Source organism: Mustelus asterias, chromosome 18, assembly GCF_964213995.1.
Source record: "Mustelus asterias chromosome 18, sMusAst1.hap1.1, whole genome shotgun sequence".
In the NCBI taxonomy this organism is placed as follows: domain Eukaryota; kingdom Metazoa; phylum Chordata; class Chondrichthyes; order Carcharhiniformes; family Triakidae; genus Mustelus; species Mustelus asterias.
In genome coordinates, this window is record NC_135818.1 from 28,278,424 (window position 1) to 28,297,552 (window position 19,129).

The 19,129-nt window shown below is 41.9% G+C and overlaps 1 protein-coding gene across 2 annotated transcripts in view; it reads left to right on the forward strand.

Annotated features, from left to right (window-relative positions):
• Positions 1–19,129, forward strand: part of cdan1 (codanin 1) — a 126,852-nt gene that overhangs the window by 71,000 nt on the left and 36,723 nt on the right. The window contains exons 14-19 of one of the 2 annotated variants that reach the window (XM_078233634.1): positions 1,602–1,683; positions 2,225–2,392; positions 2,840–2,920; positions 11,265–11,319; positions 12,195–12,328; positions 14,098–14,201. In XM_078233634.1, coding sequence (XP_078089760.1) covers positions 1,602–1,683; positions 2,225–2,392; positions 2,840–2,920; positions 11,265–11,319; positions 12,195–12,328; positions 14,098–14,201 — 624 coding nt within the window. The remainder of the gene's footprint in view (positions 1–1,601; positions 1,684–2,224; positions 2,393–2,839; positions 2,921–11,264; positions 11,320–12,194; positions 12,329–14,097; positions 14,202–19,129) is intronic. The other variant, XM_078233635.1, reaches the window with a different exon arrangement.

Below are 19,129 nucleotides of genomic sequence, written 5' to 3' on the forward strand. Positions count from 1 at the left end.
TCTGAACGTATTCATGAGGACAGCTTTGGCCCAAGTGAATTAGGCAGGTAGACTAAAAGGTGGGCCAGTTGATGAACAGTGGCAGATATTTATTTAATTTGCTCCCAACTGAAATATATTCTAGAGAGGCGGAAAGGTAGTAAGAAGGGGGAAGAGTTCCATGGCTAAGCAAGGAAGTTAAGGATAACGCAAAGATAAAAACTTAAGGCATACTGTAAAGCAAAGGCCAGTGACACACTGGAAGATTGGGAAATTTTTAAAGATTAACAAAGGGTCACAAAAAAGAGCAGAGGTAAATTTATGAAAGAAAACTAATGTAAAATATAAAAACAAACAGTAAAAACTTCTATAGGTATAGAAAGAGGAAGAGAATAGCTAAAGTGAATGTTGGTCCCTTGGAAGATGAGGCTGGAATGCAGAAATCTTCATAATCTTGAGTGTTTCAATGAGATCACCTCTCGTTCTTCTGGACTCCGGAGAATATTTTTAAAAAATGATTTCACAGGATGTTGACATCACTGGCTCAGCCATCATTTGTTGCCCATCCCTAATTGCCCTTGAGAAGGTGGTGGTGAGCTGCCTTTGTGAACTGTTGCAGTCCATGTGATATGGGTACACCACAGTGCTGTTAAGAAGGGAGTTCCAAGATTTTAACCCAATGTTATAGTCAGCATCTTCCTATTTAAATATATGTACTGATGTCTTTAGCGGGTATGAGCATGCGCAAGTGAAGTCATCGGTAGCGCGGTGTTTCGCGGACCTAATCTTATCATGAGGGACCTGTGTAACTAGCTGTCTTCAGTTCGAGTCCATGCTGTATTTTCCGATATTTTATAGTAAAAAAACGAATATCCCGGGGGTGGGGGTGGGGTGGGTAGGGGTAATAGTGAGTTGTTGTATATGGCATGCACATTTTACATATGGTACACACTGCTATCATTGTGCGTTGGTGCTGGAGGGAGTGAATGTTTAGGGTGGTGGATGAGGTGTCAGTGAAGTGGGCACTTTTGTTCTGGATGCTGTTGAGATTCTTTAGTTATTGTTGGACAGTTAGTTAATGCATAGCAAAGTCACAGTCAGGAATGAGATGATGACCAATGAGTCTGATTTAGTTGCGCGACAATTGTTGGTCAGGGCATCTAACCCACCTACCCCAGTTGGAACAGAGGATACAAAATCTTAATTGGTTAATCTAATAACCAGTTTTTGGGATACTGCTGTTTCTTCCTTTTTCTTTGTACCTTGTGTTTTAGCACTATGGTTTTTATACTTTGTGTTGCTCTGAATTAAACTCAAATTTCTGCCGACAACACACCCTGATGCTGAATAGTTGCTATACCATTATATCGACACATATCAACTCTTGATATAAATGAGTGATCCTCAAATGCCTAAGAGCAAAATATATAATAAAATATTCCGTTTTGATTGGGAAATCTTTTAAAAACAATACTTTTCATTCCGATAACTTCCTCCGGTGATCATTGGTTAACAAATTATAATTTGGTGTTTGATGATACAACTACTTTCAAAGAGGGAGGGAAAGGGGCATTTGTTTATATATCAATTAAAATGGCCTTACTCTGTGGTTCATCAAACAGATCCTTGGTTCTAACAAGTGAGAAAAATGGAAATTTCCTGAACAAGTTGTTGATCCTTGCTGTACTGGGATGGCTTTTCCAGGCAAGTATTTATCTCATGTTAAAGGAAGTTATTTAGTTTTGGCTTTGAAAACTACAGAATGCATATTTGAAGTCATGGGTTCTTCAAATGTCCGACTAATTTGTTGTTGTAATTTGGGGAGTTCATTGGTAGAAAATGGGGGGACTGTCAGTTTTCGGATTTTTTTCTCTGTGCATGTTGTGACCCTCTTCCCCTAAAAACACTGAGAGCAGTCCATTCATATGGACTGTAGCAGTTCAGTCAGGCAGCGCACCAACATTCTCAAAGATCAACAGGGATTAGCAATAAATGCAGGTTTTCTCAAGGATGAATCACATGTGAAGAAAGACTTGCAATTATAAAGTGTCTTTCACAACCTCATGATGTCCCAATGTGTTTTGGAACCAATTAGTACTTTTGAAGTCTGACCACTGTTGTAGTAAATGTGGCAGTTAATTTGTGAAAAGCAAGGCCCCACAACAGCAATTTTTTTTAGTGCTGTTGGTTTGGGCATAAATATTGGTCAAGACACTGGAGAACATCTTACCTCTTCTTCGAATAGTGCCATGGGATCTTTTATGACCAGCTGGGAGAGCAGGTGGGACCTCTGTTTGATGTCTCAACTGAAAAGGACTCACCAGTGACTGAGGCACCGTCGTCAGTACTTAACCCTGGGCTATGTGCTCAATTTTCTAGAGTGGGACTTGACCAACAACCTTCTGATTCAGAGGTGAGTGTTAGCAACTGAGCCACTGAAAACAGCTGAGAAACTGACTGAGAAATCACTGAGGATTTCCAAATGCGAACAAACTAATTAGGCAAGCTTATAATTTATTTTTAAAAAGGCATGAAATCAGTCACACTGACGTAGAGAAAAATTTCCAAGTCTATTTATAGATCAATCTTTTTGGCTCAATATGACTTCTTCAGAAATCTGAAGTAGAATTTTTGTTTTTAACTGGGCAGTTTAATTTGGATCTGTGTCTTTTAAGCCCCTTGGGCTTGGGGCCTGGGATCTAGACAAAAACAGTGTCTTTTGAAAGACTCTTAAAACTCCAGAGCTTTTCCAGCTTCAAACTTTGGGCCTTATGGGTTTTGAAATGAGCAATGCACATACTACGATGTGAAGTATGATACATAATCCAAATTTTCAACAACATTGTCAATATTTTCTTAGATTCCAGCAGTTCCACAAGAAATGTTCTTCAATGAAGAGAATTTTGATGAATTTGAAATAAATATATCGGATCAAGGCTTAGTAAGTAATCTGCCAAGCAGGCCTTATACCTCCAGTTTTTATTTATTCAACAGTTGAAATTTCTTTTAAATTCTTTTAAATCTTGTTATTTAATTAGATTAATTAACTTTCATGATTTCTTAATTTTTATTTCATTCATATGACTTGGGCATCACTGGCATTTATTGCCCATCCTTAATTGAGAGTCAACCACATTGCTGTGGCTCTGGAGTCGCATGTAGTTCAGACCAGGTAAGGACGGCAGAATGCCTTCCTTAAAGGACGTTGATGAACGAGATGGGTTTTTCCAACAACTGACAATGTTTTCATGATCATCTCTGGATTCTTCATTCTAGATTATATTTTATTGAATTCAAATTCCACCATCTGCTGTGGTGGGATTCAAACCTGGCTCCCCAGAACATTAGCTGAGTTTCTGGATTAATAGTCTAGCGATAACACCACTAGGCCATCACCTCCTGGAAAAAGACAATGTAATGCTAAACCACGCAGAGCAGATAGTTGTCATTTGATCCACAGTGTGTTTGTTGATCTTAGGCATGGGAGCATTTGGGATAATACTGGTGAGGAAAGTTGTTATCAGTTGGTGCACTAGACCAACTTGTGTGAATATTATGTGAAAACAGGATTGGGTGTGGCTGTGATGCCATCCAAGGCAGCATAGCCTGTCAATGTACACTGTCCCAAGTTCCAAGAGGACAGTTCACTGAGATAAGGCCACTTGTGTTCAGGAACTACACTGACGAGTCAGGTGATAGTGTGTGAAAAAGAAGAAAACCAGTGAGCACAACCTTTTATGCTGATGACCTCCTGTCTCCCGACACATACACACACTTGTTGTTTGCAAGAAAATAACAGCCTACTTCCAAAATCTAATGTTGCTCAATCTGTATTATCTCCATTTTCTTTCTTTTGAGTGTCTTCACACAATTACCTTTTTGTGCAGTTCATTCAGCTTATTCACCAACCTTTGTGTAAAGTAATTTAAACTGTCAATGCACAATTCTAATTATGGCTGTCTAGATATTGCTTTTTTCTGAACTGTAAGAACCTTTCTCCTCTCTGGTGCAGGCTCCATTCTTCTATTTATCTGTTTTTACCCATCTTGGCAAATGACAATTTTTAGCAGCTTCCAATACATTTGCTGATCTTCAAGTATACAAAATAAATGTATGCAAAGCACCTCCATAACATTCCATAACCTGCACTCTAAAAGGAAAACAGTGTCTTGTCCTCAGAAGTAAATAGATAATGGGGAGGGTTGTAATAGTTATTGCTTCTTTCTAAACATCCTAGTATGTTGTCATTCCCATTACTTGTTGCCATGATACACAGGTCTTGGTTAGCCACAGTCTGGTACTCTGCTGTCACCCCTTCCAACCCAAGTAGATAATCCCAGCCTTCTGCTGAGTATGAAAGTAGTTAATAGGAACATAGAAATTAGGAGCAGAAGTGCTCTTTGAGCCTGCTCCACCATTCAGTCAGATCATTTGATGCTAAAATGTTGTGATTTCAAGAAGAAATTAGATATAGCTCTTGGGCTCAAGGGATATGGGGATCAGAATATTGAATTTGATCAGTCATGATCAAAATGAATGGCGGAGCAGGTTCAAAAGGGCCGAATGGCCTACTCCTGCTTCTGTTTTCTATGTTTTCTATCTCTCTGTTGCAGCACAGTTAAGATTAGAGACTGTAGGAAATGCAAAGTTGCATCCATGCCATATCAATAGGGAATCGTAGCATATTGGACTCATAATTCAGAGCCCATGGCTAATGATTTGAAGGTGAGGGGTTAAATTACACCATGGCAGCTGGGGAATTTAAATTCAGGTAATAAAATCTGGGATTAAAAAGCCAGTATCAGTAATAGTGACCATGGAAACATCGAATGGTAAACCCATCTGTTCACTAATGTCATTCAGGAAGGGAAAAATGTGTTGTCCATACCTGGTTTGGTCTACATGTGACCCCCCCAAGTCCAGAACAATGTGTTGGGCTAGCAAGGATTGTTCGAGATAGTCAGTAAATACTGGTTTGTCAGTGACTCCAAATCCCAAGAATGAATTTGAAGAAAATATTGTTCTGTGCTATCTCAATTTATCTTATTTAGTAAGAGCTTCTCCACCCTGTATTGAAACATTCTAATGGATGTTCAAATCACTGGGATAGGTTGCAATGGTGTCTCCCAGTGAGTAAACAAAGAGATCAAATTTTGTGCCGAAGAATCATCTGTTTATTTTTTTAATGTAGGACAATTTGACTTCATAAGGTGAGGTAAGATTGTCTGCCCTTAAGATCAAGGCAATATTTGGCAGAGTGCGGCATTAAGGATCCCTAGTAAGTTATTGGGAATTGAGAAGGACGCTCCACTGGTTGGAGTCATGCAAGTACAAAGGAAGATGCTGGAAAATCTCAGCAGTTCAGACAGCATCTGTGGAGGGAGAATAGAGCCAACATTTCATAGAAGTCATAGAAACCCTACAGTGCAGAAGGAGGCCATTCGGCCCATCGAGTCTGCACCGACCACAATCCCACCCAGGCCCTACCCCCACATATTTACCCGCTAATCCCTCTAACCTACGCATCTTAGGATTCTAAGGGGCAATTTTTAACCTGGCCAATCAACCTAAACCGCACATCTTTGGACTGTGGGAGGAAACCGGAGCACCCGGAGGAAACCCACGCAGACACGAGGAGAATGTGCAAACTCCACACAGACAGTGACCCGAGCTGGGAATTGAACCCGGGACCCTGGAGCTGTGAAGCAGCAGTGCTAACCACTGCGCTACCGTGCCGCCCCATTTCGAGTCTAGATGACCCTTTAGCAGAGTAGAAGACGAGGAAAATAGAATAGGATTTATATGGTGAGTGGGGGGGCGGGGGGGAACATTGGGTGGAAAGATGGAAAATGAAATTTGAGGTGGAAAAATAAAAATAGTAATATAATGTAATAAAAATGGATGAATAAAATGGAAAGAAGAAATGAAATCAAATAAATGGAGATGGAGTGGAAGAGTAGGAGAGAGTTCATGCTCTGAAGTTGTTGAACTCGATGTTCAGTCTGGAAGGCTGTAAAGTGCTCAATCAGAATATGAGATGCTGTTCCTCCAGTTTACATTGAGCTTCATTGGGACAATGTAAAAGGCCAAGGACAGACACGTGGACAGGAAAGCAGCGTGGTGTGTTGAAATGGCAAGTGACTAGAAGGTCTGGGTCCTGCTTGCAGACAGACCAAAGGGTTCTGCAAATCGGTCACCCAGTCTGCCTTTCGTCTCTCTGATGTAGAGTAGACTGCATTAGGAGCAGCAAATGCAATCGACCAGATTAGAGGAGGTGCACGCGAATCTCTGCTTTACCTGAAAAGAGTGTTTGAGCCCTAGGATGGTGAGCAGGGCGGAGGTGAAGGGGCAGGTGCTTCACCACCTACGATTGCATGGGAAGGTGCCATTGGCGGTGTATGAGGTGTTGGGTGTGATGGAGGAATGGACCAGGGTGTCCAGGAGAGAATGGTCCCTGTGGAATGCTGACACGGGGAGTGAGGGGAAGATGTGTTTATTGGTGGCATCATGTTGGAGTTGGCCGAAATGATGGAGGATTATCCTTTGAATGCGGAGGCTGGTGGGATGGAAAGTGAGGACAAGGGAGACCCTATCCTGGTTCTGGGAGGAAGTGAGTGCAGTGGCCTGGGAGACGGGACGGATATGATTGTGAACCGTCATCAACCCCAGTGGGTGGAAAATCACGATTAAGGAAGAAGGACGACACATCAGCGGCGGCTTTTTGGAAAGTGGCATCATCAGAACAGATTCAGTGGTGGCGAAGGGATTGAGAGAATGGAATGAAGTTCTTCCAGGATGTGGGGTGTGAAGAGCTGTAGCCAAGGTAGCTGTGGGAATCGCTGGGCTTGTAATGGATACTGGTGGACAGTAATCGAGTCAGAGCGGTAAAGGAAGAGAAGTATCTGAGACGGATCACGATAGAAGAAATTGGAAGCGAAAATGATAATTTTTTCCAGGTTCAGATGAGAGCATGAAGTAGCTGTCTATGAACCGATGAAAGAGTTGTGGGAAGGGGTCAGAGTAGGACTGAAACAAGGAGTATTCCACATACCCCATAAAGAGACAGACATAATTGAGACCCATAGCCTCACCTTTTATTTGGAAAAAGTGAGATGAGTTAAAGGAGAAATTTTTGAGTGAGAGAACAGGTTCAGCCAGATGGAGGAGGGTGGAGGTGAATGGGAATTGTTCAGGCCTCTAGTTCGAGGAAGAAGCAAAGAGCTCTCAAGCCATCCTAGGGGCGAATGGAGGTGTAGGGGGATTGGACATCCATGGTGAGGAGGCAGTTTGGGCCAGGGAACTAGAAGTTGTTGATATGGTGTAGGGCATCAGAGGAATCATGGATGTAGGTGGTACGGGTGGGAAAAGAGGAGAGAGGATGGAGTCAAGATAGGAAGAAATTAGTTCAGTGGCAGGAGCAGGCTGACACGATGTGCCTACCAGGGCAGTCTCGTACTGAAGATGCTGGAATCAGAAACAAAAACACAATGCTGGAAAATCTCAGCAGGTCTGACAGCATCTCTCTGAAACAAAAGCAGATGCTGTCAGACCTGCTGAGATTTTCCAGAATTTTCTCTTTGTTTCAGCATCCGCAATATTTTGCCTTTAACAAAGGAAGATGGCTAGAGGTCAATTATCTAAGCCCCAGACCATTATCGCTGGAGTCCGTCAGTGGTGTCCTAGGCCCAAATATCTTGTGTTATTTCATTTAATAAGGTTAGAAATGGGAATGTTTGCTGATAATTTAAAAATGATCAGTTCCATTCAGAACTCCTCGGATAATGATGCATAGTGGAACTGACCGCCTCAAGGCCTGGACAGCATTCAGGTTTAGGTTGTAAAGTGGCTGGTAACATTCCTGTCACACAATGACCGTTGCCAACAAGAGAGAATATTAACTATCACCCTGGACATTCAATAGCATTGCTATCATCAAATCCCACATCACCAACATCTTAGAGGTTATCATTGACCAGAAATGTAATCCACTTCCTGACTCCCCAAAGCCTCCCACTATCTACAAGTCAGGAGTGTAATGGAATATTCTCCACTTGCCTGGATGAGTGCAGCTCCAACAACACTCGAGCTCAATAGCATTGAGGAAAAATACAGCTCGCTTGATAGGTGCAACATCCACCACCTTAAACATTCACTCTCTCCATCTCCAGCACACAGGGCTGCAGTATTTACCATTTAAACGATGCACTTCAGTAACTCGCCAATACTTCTTTGACAGCACCTTCCAAACCTGTGATCTCTTACCATCTTGAAGAAGAAGCAGTTGGTGCAGAGGGACGCCACCAGGTTTTTCTCCAGGTCACGCACCATCCTGACTTGGAAATATATGATCTTTCCTTCACTGTCACTGGGTCAGGATCCTGTCCCTCATCTCTATCAAAACATTAAACAGTCTTTGCATTCCGCCCCCCCCCCCAAATAGTTTTGTTACATCAGCCTCGTTATCATAAATGTTGTTCAAACTTAATAGATTCAAGGAAAGGGCAGATGAGTTTCTTATGTATCAGTACTATCGTTGACCAAATGGACAAACTATATAGGCTGCTTTCAAAACTGTGCCAAGGGTCAGAATGATTCTCACTTCTTCCTGGTTCAAATAGGGATCTTCTGGATATAATGTGAAATTCAGTCGCTCTGTTGTACAGGCAGTCCCCGGGTTACGAACGCCCGTACTGGCGTACCGACCTCCGTAAAGCCTATTATTTTAAAAATCGAGTTACATACAATGGTTCGTACTAACGGACGGACTACATTGCGCGACGCTCAAAACACTGCGTGTTTTCAGCGGTTTGTCGGCCCAAGGGAGAACAGCGCCACGCCATCGTCGCCATTTTAAGTCAGATCGCGTAAACGCTATTATGTGCGTTGTGTTTTGACTTAGATTTTTCGTGTATTTACCCTCGTAATCATGGCTCCAAAGCGTAAATCTGATGCAAGTGATGGTGATGCATCGAAGAAAAGGAAAACGATCACAATTGAAACGAAAGTGGAAATAATAAAGCGATCGGAGAGAGGTGAAACGCCAATAAACATTGGAAAAGCGTTAAGCTACAGTCGGTCAAAGATCGGGACAATTATAAAGGACAAGGGGAGAGTAATGGAGCATGTAAAAGGCTCTGTCCTGATGAAAGCGACAATTATCACTAAGCAACGCAGTGGTTTAATTATCGAAATGGAAAGGCTATTGGTAATTTGGTTAGAGGATCAGAATCAGCGTAACATTCCTATTAGCCTTGGCTTAGTGCAAGAAAAGGCTTGAAGCCTTTTCAGTGATTTAAAAGCTGCACGTGCAGCAAGTGAAGATGCTTGTGATGAAGAATTTGTTGCGAGTAGGGGTTGGTTCAAGCGTTTCAGAGGGAGGGTAAATTTACACAATGTTAAAGCGCAAGGTGAAGCAGCGAGTGCCGATGTAAGTGCTGTGAGAGAGTTTCCTGAAATGTTGGAAAAAATTATTGAGGAGGGAGGTTATGTACCTGAGCAAATATTTAATGTAGACGAGACTGGCTTATTTTGGAAAAAAATGCCTGAAAGGACATGCATTTCAAAAGAGGAAAAAACTGCTCCAGGGCATAAGGCATCCAAGGATAGGCTAACGCTATTGCTTGGTGGTAATGCATCCGGGGATTGCAAGCTTAAGCCTATGCTTGTGTATCGCTCCCTAAATCCGAGGGCACTTAGCCGAATCATCAAGGCATCTCTTCCCGTTATTTGGAAGTCAAACACAAAGGCTTGGGTAACAAAAGCTCTCTTCGAAGATTGGTTCCTGAACTATTTTGTTCCTGCTGCTGAATGCTATTGCTTGGCCAAGAAGATTCCTTTCAAAATTCTCCTTGTGCTTGACAACGCCCCCGGACATCCAAGCACTTTAGATGACCTTCACCCCAATGTAAAGGTCGTCTTTTTACCACCCAACACCACATCACTACTTCAGCCAATGGATCAAGGGGTCATAGCCTCCTTTAAGGCTTACTATTTACGCCGGACCTTCTCACAAGCAGTCAAGGCTACCCAAGATGATGCAATGACCTTAAAGGAGTTCTGGAGGAATTACAACATCTATGATGGCATCAAAAACATTGCAGATTCTTGGGAGGAAGTGAAGACAACCAACATGAAAGGAGTGTGGAACAAATTGTGCCCCCAATTCGCACTTGGTTTTAAGGGGTTTACAGCTGAGAACATTACAGCGCAGTACAGGCCCTTCAGCCCTCGATGTTGCGCCGACCAGTGGAACCAATCTAAAGCCCCTCTAATCTACATCGCCGAAGCCAGGCAGGCTGTGGTTGATATTGGTAATAATTGACTGCAGTTAGACATAAATGAAGACGATGTCTTAGACTTGCTTGAATCCCATGCGGAGGAACTGACCACTGAGGACCTTATGGAGCTGGAGCAGCAGATGATAGCATTTGAGGAAGAAGTCCGGGACGTAGAAACCCCAGAACCCAAGAAGTTTCTGACTAAGGAGTTAGCTGAAGCCTTTCGTCTCTTGAAGCAGGGATGGCAAAGTTAGAGGAGCAAGATCCTAATGCAGAGAGGTTCACCAAAGTTTACCGGATAGTTACCGACGGCCTCAGTTGCTACAAGGCCATTTGTTTAACACAGATATCAGACGGACATATTTTACACAGAGGGTGGTGGGGGCCTGGAATGCGCTGCCAGGCAAGGTGGTGGAGGCGGACACACTGGGAACGTTTAAGACTTATCTAGACAGCCATATGAACGGAGTGGGAATGGAGGGATACAAAAGAATGGTCTAGTTTGGACCAGGGAGCGGCGCGGGCTTGGAGGGCCGAAGGGCCTGTTCCTGTGCTGTATTGTTCTTTGTTGTTTGCCATTTATAATGAGAAAAAGAAAAGCTCTGTTCAAGCCTCCCTTGATGTTTACTTTAAGAAATTACTTTAATGTTTTTTATACTGTACCTACCAACACACGCATATATATAAATATAAAAATAATCCAAGTTTTGTGTTATTTCCATTTATTATTATTACTATTATTATATGTAAGATGTTTTAGGTAAAATATATACTAAGACAAACATTTGACTAATTGACGCTAGATGTGAACCGTACGTAACTGTTCCGACTTGCATACAAATTCGACTTACAGACAGACTTAAAAACGGAACTCGTTCGCAACTGGGGACTGCCTGTATTAAAAATGTCAAAAAATCGAATCACTGGGAGCATCATCAGGTATAACTGAGAATCCATCTCCAGGAAATATATCTGAGTGAAGCTGAGTGTTTTTTTTTCTATTTTCAGGATTCTGTTCCATTGGTTGATCAGCAACTGCTCTATCTCTGCTGTCCTTATCTGAGTGAGTATATTCTGGGCATTAGATATTGGGGTAAGAGGAAGTGCAAGAGGTAGAGAAAAAATATAGAGGTTTATTACTTCAAATAAAGCTGCTTATCTGTCTGCCACTAAATGTTTACTGGATCCAAGAGGAATTCCTGAGAAGTAAATTGTTGCAAATGCTGTGTCATTACTTAAAAAGGATGAGAGTTACTGAAAACTAAAACTGTTTTTGATTTCAACCAATAAATTAACCAGTCTAAAGGATCATGAACAGCATGGCTTGATAAAGTATGTGTATCAGAAAAGGAAGGTCAAACTTAATTACAAAGGCAAAATTCTGTGGATGCTAAAAATCTACAATTAAAATGCTAAAAATATTACGGCAGCATCTCTGCAGAGAAAAACTGTCAACTTTTCAGGATGCGGTTTCATAGATCAGTATTTCCAGCATTTTCTGTTTTGAGTCTCACTTATGGACCTAATTGTGCTTTTCAAACATATTACTAGCATGGAAAACAAGAAGTGGTGGGGATGTTATGCTCTTAGATTACTTTAGATTGCTCTTGGATATTTTAGAGTACCATTCTGATTGTATTAAAGCATGGCAGGTCACCATTACATTAGAACGCCAATGGACCTCTTGAGATGGTGTTGTGTGTGTGGCGACCCAAGATGACCTACATTCTCTGTAATCTAAGATACAAGGAAAGGTTGCATGCATCTTTACGGTTCTGACATTACATTCATTCAGTACGTTCATTGTATTTACCCACACAACCTCCTGACCAGATGAAAATCATTAATTGTCACAGAATATTTGTGCGTTAACCACTGACAATGTGTGCCAGTTAATGAAAGCCATGACAAGATGTTTCACCAGGTCTTGTGTTGCAGGTGAATTACGTAAGCTGCTGGCGTCCTATGTAGCTGGCAGTGGGGTTAAAAATGGAGGATATATGCGAAAAATCACACCAACTACTGCAGCACCTTTAATACCAACTTTAGCACAATCTCAGCAGAGGCTCCAGGTAATGCCTTCATCCTTGGGCTCTCAACTAGTCAAGAGCATGCTATTTTGATACTGTCTATGTTTTTGTCTCTGAGAATTTTTAGAAATATAGACTGTCCTGGAAGTGACAGATACCTGCATTAAATATCTGTTACCTTGCTGTCCATTCAAAATATGATGTGGAGATGCCGGCGTTGGACTGGGGTAGACACAGTAAGAAGTTTAACAACACCAGGTTAAAGTCCAACAGGTTTATTTGGTAGCAAAAGTCACACAAGCTTTCGGAGCTGCAAGCCCCTTCTTCAGGTGAGTGGGAATTCTGTTCACGAACAGAGCATATAAAGACACAAACTCAATTTACATGAATAATGGTTGGAATGCGAATACTTACAACTAATCAAGTCTTTAAGAAACAAAACAGCATGAGTGGAGAGAGCATCAAGACAGGCTAAAAAGATGTGTATTGTCTCCAGACAAGACAGCCAGTGAAACTCTGTGGGGGTTACAAATAGTGTGCCATGAACCCAATATCCCGGTTGAGGCCGTCCTCGTGTGTGCGGAACTTGGCTATCAGTTTCTGGTCAGCGACTCTGCGCCGTCGTGTGTCGCGAAGGTCGCCTTGGAGAACGCTTACCCGAATATCAGAGGCCGAATGCCCGTGACCGCTGAAGTGCTCCCCAACAGGAAGAGAACAGTCTTGCCTGGTGATTGTCGAGCGACAATCACCAGGCAAGACTGTTCTCTTCCTGTTGGGGAGCACTTCAGCGGTCACGGGCATTCGGCCTCTGATATTCGGGTAAGCGTTCTCCAAGGCGGCCTTCGCGACACACAACGGCGCAGAGTCGCTGACCAGAAACTGATAGCCAAGTTCCGCACACACGAGGACGGCCTCAACCGGGATATTGGGTTCATGGCACACTATTTGTAACCCCCACAGAGTTTCACTGGCTGTCTTGTCTGGAGACAATACACATCTTTTTAGCTTGTCTTGATGCTCTCTCCACTCATGCTGTTTTGTTTCTTAAAGACTTGATTAGTTGTAAGTATTCGCATTCCAACCATTATTCATGTAAATTGAGTTTGTGTCTTTATATGCTCTGTTTGTGAACAGAATTTCCACTCGCCTGAAGAAGGGGCTTGCAGCTCCGAAAGCTTGTGTGACTTTTGCTACCAAATAAACCTGTTGGACTTTAACCTGGTGTTGTTAAACTTCTTACCATTCAAAATATGGCAGATTTATTAGCTTATTTTTAATGCCTCGGATTGACTGTCAACCATTTTGTTCCAATCAAGTGTCTGTCCTCCCTACATTCTCTCTCATGACTTATTGTAACCCCTGATAAAATAACACACTTGCTCTCTCGCCATTTGGATAAGTGTTATTGGAAGAGTGGAGGCAGGCAGCTGCTAACTCTTGGCTGATGTTTGCGTCTGAGAATTGCCCAGTACGTGGGTGAATGCTCCACTATCAAAGTGCAGAATTGCTGTTTTGTACATGGCCTTGAATCAAAACGGAATCAGTGACACACACCTGTTGGTGGTGAGACCAATTGCAGCCACCTTTTCAGTGCTACAGTTGAGATTAGCCAAGAAGAAACTAACCTGGTTTAACTGGGTTCAGTATTACATGCATCAAGTGCATTAACTAATGAATCATTGGAACAGACAAACCACTCATTATTTGCATTATCTTGGTGATTAAACTTGGTAAGGGAGTGTGAAATTTCAAGTAAATGGGAAAGAATATTACACTCTGTGTTTAATGTTAAGTTTGTGTTTCCTGGTTAGGTAAAGTTGGAGGAAGCTTTTTTTCACAATCAGCCACCATCACTTCGCAAAACAGTTGAGTTTGTGGCTGAAAGAGTTGGATCTAACTGTGTAAAACACATCAAGTGAGTGAAATAAATCTGTTAAGTTAAGAATGGTATTTGAATATTGCAGAAAACTTTTTTTTAAAGTGTCACATCTTGGATACTTCTCGCAGGAAATAATGCATTCTCTTTACAAAGCACCTTATCCATGTATATTTATCAAATGTCAATCCAGAAGCACCACCAGCTGGAATCATATCTTCTGAGTAAAACAATGGGGTTGATTTTTTGACTTCACTAATTGACCCTTAAACATTACCCGGAGGCCTATAGAGAGGGTTTTTGGATGATGAGGTGAGAATGATTGCCTTTGTCATCAAATTAGTTTTAACCATGTATGGCATGAAGGAGCCCTAATAAAATTGATGTCACTGGGAATTAGTGCAGGAGAGCTCTCCACAAGTCATACGTAGCTCAATGATAGATGGTTATTGAAGGCCAATTACTTCAGTCCCAGGGCAGTATTGCAGGCAGTTCTCAGGGTTGTTGTATCCTAGGCCTAACCATTTTCAACTGCTTCACCAGTGACCTCCAACCTAAGGTCTGAAGAGGGGATGTTTACTTATAATTGCTGTTCCATTCACAATTCCTCAGTTAATGAAGCAATCTGTTCTTACATACAGTGGGAAAAATGATTAGGTTTGGGCTGATGAGTAACATTTGTGCCAAGGCAGTGACTATCTCAAACTCCCCTTGACATTGTATGGCATTATCATTGTGAGTCCTCCAGCCTTAAAATCCTGAGAGTTGCCATTGATTAGAAGCTAACTGGATCATCCACATACTTACTATGCTACCAGAACATATCAGAGGCCGGTTATTCTGCTGCATGACCTACCATCTGATTACCAGAACCTTTGCACCATCTAGAAGATGTGAGTTAGTATATAATGGAATATTCTCCACTTAACCTGGATGAGTGCAATTCCATCAACATTCAGAAAACTGGACACCAGCCAGGACAAATTAGCCCACTTGATTGGCATCCCTTTCTAATACCTTAATACTTCATCATGTGGATGGCATTCCAAGTGGCCTCATCAAGATAAGAGTTTATGGATGTTGTCACCTTCAAAAGGAAATTGGATAATTGTTTGAAGAAGAAAGAATTAGAGATATGGAGAAAGAGCAGGAGAGTGGGACAAATTGGATTGCTTTTAGGAATAGCTGGCGCAGATGTGATTGATTGGGGAGTGTATTTTTGTGATGTGCTATTCTAACCAAGATTCTTACATATTTCATATTATTTCTCTGATTTTCAATTATATCTATTTAGAAATGAAGCCCAGTTCTTTGTTTTTTTTTAATGGCCCTATTAACCTGCATTTGTACTTTTAGTGATCTGTGAACCTCTCCCATGTGGTTACCTTACTCTTCCTAACAAAATGTATGACATCGCACTTGCTATTCTGCATGTTTTTAATGTCTTTTATTTGGTCACTGTCCTCTGTATCAATTACTTACAACCACTCCTCATCCCCACCCTAAATTAGCATCCATGAGTCTTAATTCCGATTCTCAAATCTAAACAGTTTATGTAAATTGTGAATAACAGTGGTCTCAGCATCGATCCTTGTGGAACATTACATTTCACAAATGACCTTAGCCTTAGCTGGCAAATAACTCATGCCATTGAGACGGAACCTTTCTGTCGGTACAAACTTGGGGAGACATAGATGAGCCAAAAATGGGATAGTTTTGATGAGTGCATTATTTAGTAAACAGAAGTTATTGCATGTTTTGAGTTTCATGCTCTTTATTACGGTTGTGCATGAAGTCATCATTGGACTCAATGGGTGGAATGGAATCCTTCATCCTAAAGGACCCTGAAATTAATAAGATCTTTGAAAGTGTACAAGATAAAAATGAATTGGTTCTATTTAAGATGAACTCTCCTTCAATTGCTTCAGCAATCATGGTCAATTTTTCCTGAAAATGTTATCATGTTATTAATGGAGGTGTTAGGATTCAAAAAGAAGGTATAAAAACTCCTACATGCTATTAGCATTCAAAACAAGGTCAATGAGTTGACGGTACAAATCATGAGTATGATTTATCATAGAAATCATAGAAACCCTACAGTATAGAAAGAGGCCATTCGGCCCATCGAGTCTGCACCGACCACAATCCCACCCAGACCCTACTCCCATATCTCTACATATTTTACCCACTAATCCCTCTAACCGCCGCATCTCAGGACACTAAGGGGCAATTTTTTTTTTAACATGGCCAATCAACCTAACCCGCACATCTTTGGACTGTGGGAGGAAACCGGAGCACCCGGAGGAAACCCACGCAGTGGCCATTAGAGACATGGTTGCAGGCTGGTCTAATGGCCATTAGTGGCCATTAGAGACATGGTTGCAGGCTGGTCATGACTGGGGTATCCAGGGGTGTCAGACTATTCGGAAGGACCGACAGAAAGGTAAAGGAAGTGGTGTAGCTCTGATATTTAAGGATGACATTGGGGCGGTAGTGAGAGATGATATAGGTTCTATGGAGAAAAGGGTTGAATCCATTTGGGTGGAAATTAGAAATGGTAAGGAGAAAAAGTCACTGAAATGCGTAGTCTATAGGCCACCAAATAATAACATCACAGCAGGGCGGATAATAAACAAAGAAATAACTGAAGCATGTAAAAATGATATGGCAATTATCATGGGGGATTTTAATCTGCATATTGATTGGTCAAACCAGGTCGGTCAAGGTGGCCTTGTATCCGCAATAGCTTCCTCAAACATATGAGGGAGCAAGCTATCCTAGATCTGATCCTGTGTAATGAGACAGAAATAATTAATGATCTCTCAGGGATCCTCTCGGAAGGAGCAATCACAGTATGGTTGAATTTAAAATATAGATGGAGGTAAAATCCAATACCAGTGTCTTGTGCTTAAACAAAGGAGACTACAATGGGATGAGGGAGGATTTGGCTAAGGTGGACTGGGAGCAAAAACTTTATGGTGGAACAGTGGAGAACTTTTAAAGCAATCTTTCACAGTGCTCAGCAAAAGTATATACCAGTAAAAAGGAAGGACTATAGGAAAAGGGATAATCAGCCATGGATATCTAAGGAAATAAAGGAGGGTGTCAAATTGAAAGAAAATGCATACAAAGTGGCAAAGATTAGTGGGAAACTAGAGGATTGTGAAATCTTTAAAGGTCAACAGAAAGCCACGAAAAAAGCTATAAAGAAAAGTAAGATAGCTTATGAGAGTAAGCTAGTTCAGAATATAAAAACAGATTTTTTTTTTAAATGAAGAAGTGACTATGGCAAACCTTAGTCCTTTAGAGGATGAGAAGGAGGATTTAATATTAGGAAATGAGGAAATGGCCGAGGCATTGAACAGGTATTTTGTGTTGTGTTTTCACAGTGGAAGACACAAATAACATGCCAAAAATTGATGACAAGGGGGCTATGGCAGGTGAGGACCTAGAAATGATCGTTATCACTAAAGAGGTAGTGTTGGGCAAGTTAATGGGGCTAAAGGTAGACAAGTCTCCTGACCCTGATGGGATGCATCTCAGGATACTAAAAGAGATGGCTCAAGGTAATTTACCTAAATTCGCTGGAATCTGGGGCGGTTCCGGCAGATTGGAAAACAGCAAATGTGACGTCACTGGTTAAGAAAGGAGATAGACAAAAGGCGGGTAACTGTAGGCTGATTAGCTTAACATCTGTAGTTGGGAAAATGCTTGAATCTGTCGTCAAGAAAGAAATAGTGAGATATCTGGATAGAAATTGTCCCATTAGGCAAATGCAGCATGGGTTCATGAAAGGCAGGTTATGTTTAACTAATTAACTGGAATTATTTGAAGACATTACGAGCGTGGTGGACAACGGGGAACCAGTGGATGTGGTGTATCTGGATGTCCCGAAGGCATTCGACAAGTTGCCACACAAAAGACTGCTGCATAAGATAAAGGTGCAAGGCATTATGGGTAATGTATTAGCATGGATAGAGGATTGGTTAACTAACAAAGAACAATACAGCACAGGAACAGGCCCTTCGGCCCTCCAAGCCCGCGCCGCTCCCTGGTCCAAACTAGACCATTCTTTTGTATCCCTCCATTCCCACTCCGTTCATATGGCTGTCTAGATAAGTCTTAAACGTTCCCAGTGTGTCCGCCTCCACCACCTTGCCTGGCAGCGCATTCCAGGCCCCCACCACCCTCTGTGTAAAATATGTCCGTCTGATATCTGTGTTAAACCTCCCCCCCTTCACCTTGAACCTATGACCCCTCGTGAACGTCACCACCGACCTGGGGAAAAGCTTCCCACCGTTCACCCTATCTATGCCTTTCATAATTTTATACACCTCTATTAAGTCTCCCCTCATCCTCCATCTTTCCAGGGAGAACAACCCCAGTTTACCCAATCTCTCCTCATAACTAAGCCCCTCCATACCAGGTAACATCCTGGTAAACCTCCTCTGTACTCTCTCCAAAGCCTCCACGTCCTTCTGGTATTCCAGATGCGGCCGAACCAACGTTCTATACATCTGCAACATCAGACCCCAACAGAAAGCAAAGAGTGGGGATAAATGTTTTTTTTCTGGTTGGCGATCAGTGACTAGTGGTGTGCCTCAGGGATGGGCGTGGGGACCGCAATTGTTTACAATTTACATAGATGATTTGGAGTTAGGGACCAAGTGTGTGACATAGTTTGCAGATGACACTAAGATGAGTGGTGGAGCAAAGTCTGCAGAGGGATATAGATAGTTTAAGTGAGTGGGCAAGGGTCTGACAGATGGAGTACAATGTTGGTAAATGTGAGGTCATCCATAACAAAATGGACTATTATTTAAATGCTAAAACATTGCAGCATGCTGCTGTGCAGAGGACCTGGGTGTCCTTGTGCATGGATCGCAAAATGTTGGTTTGCAGGTGCAACAGGTAATTAAGAAGGCAAATGGAATTTTGTTCTTCATTGCTAGAGGAATGGAGTTTAA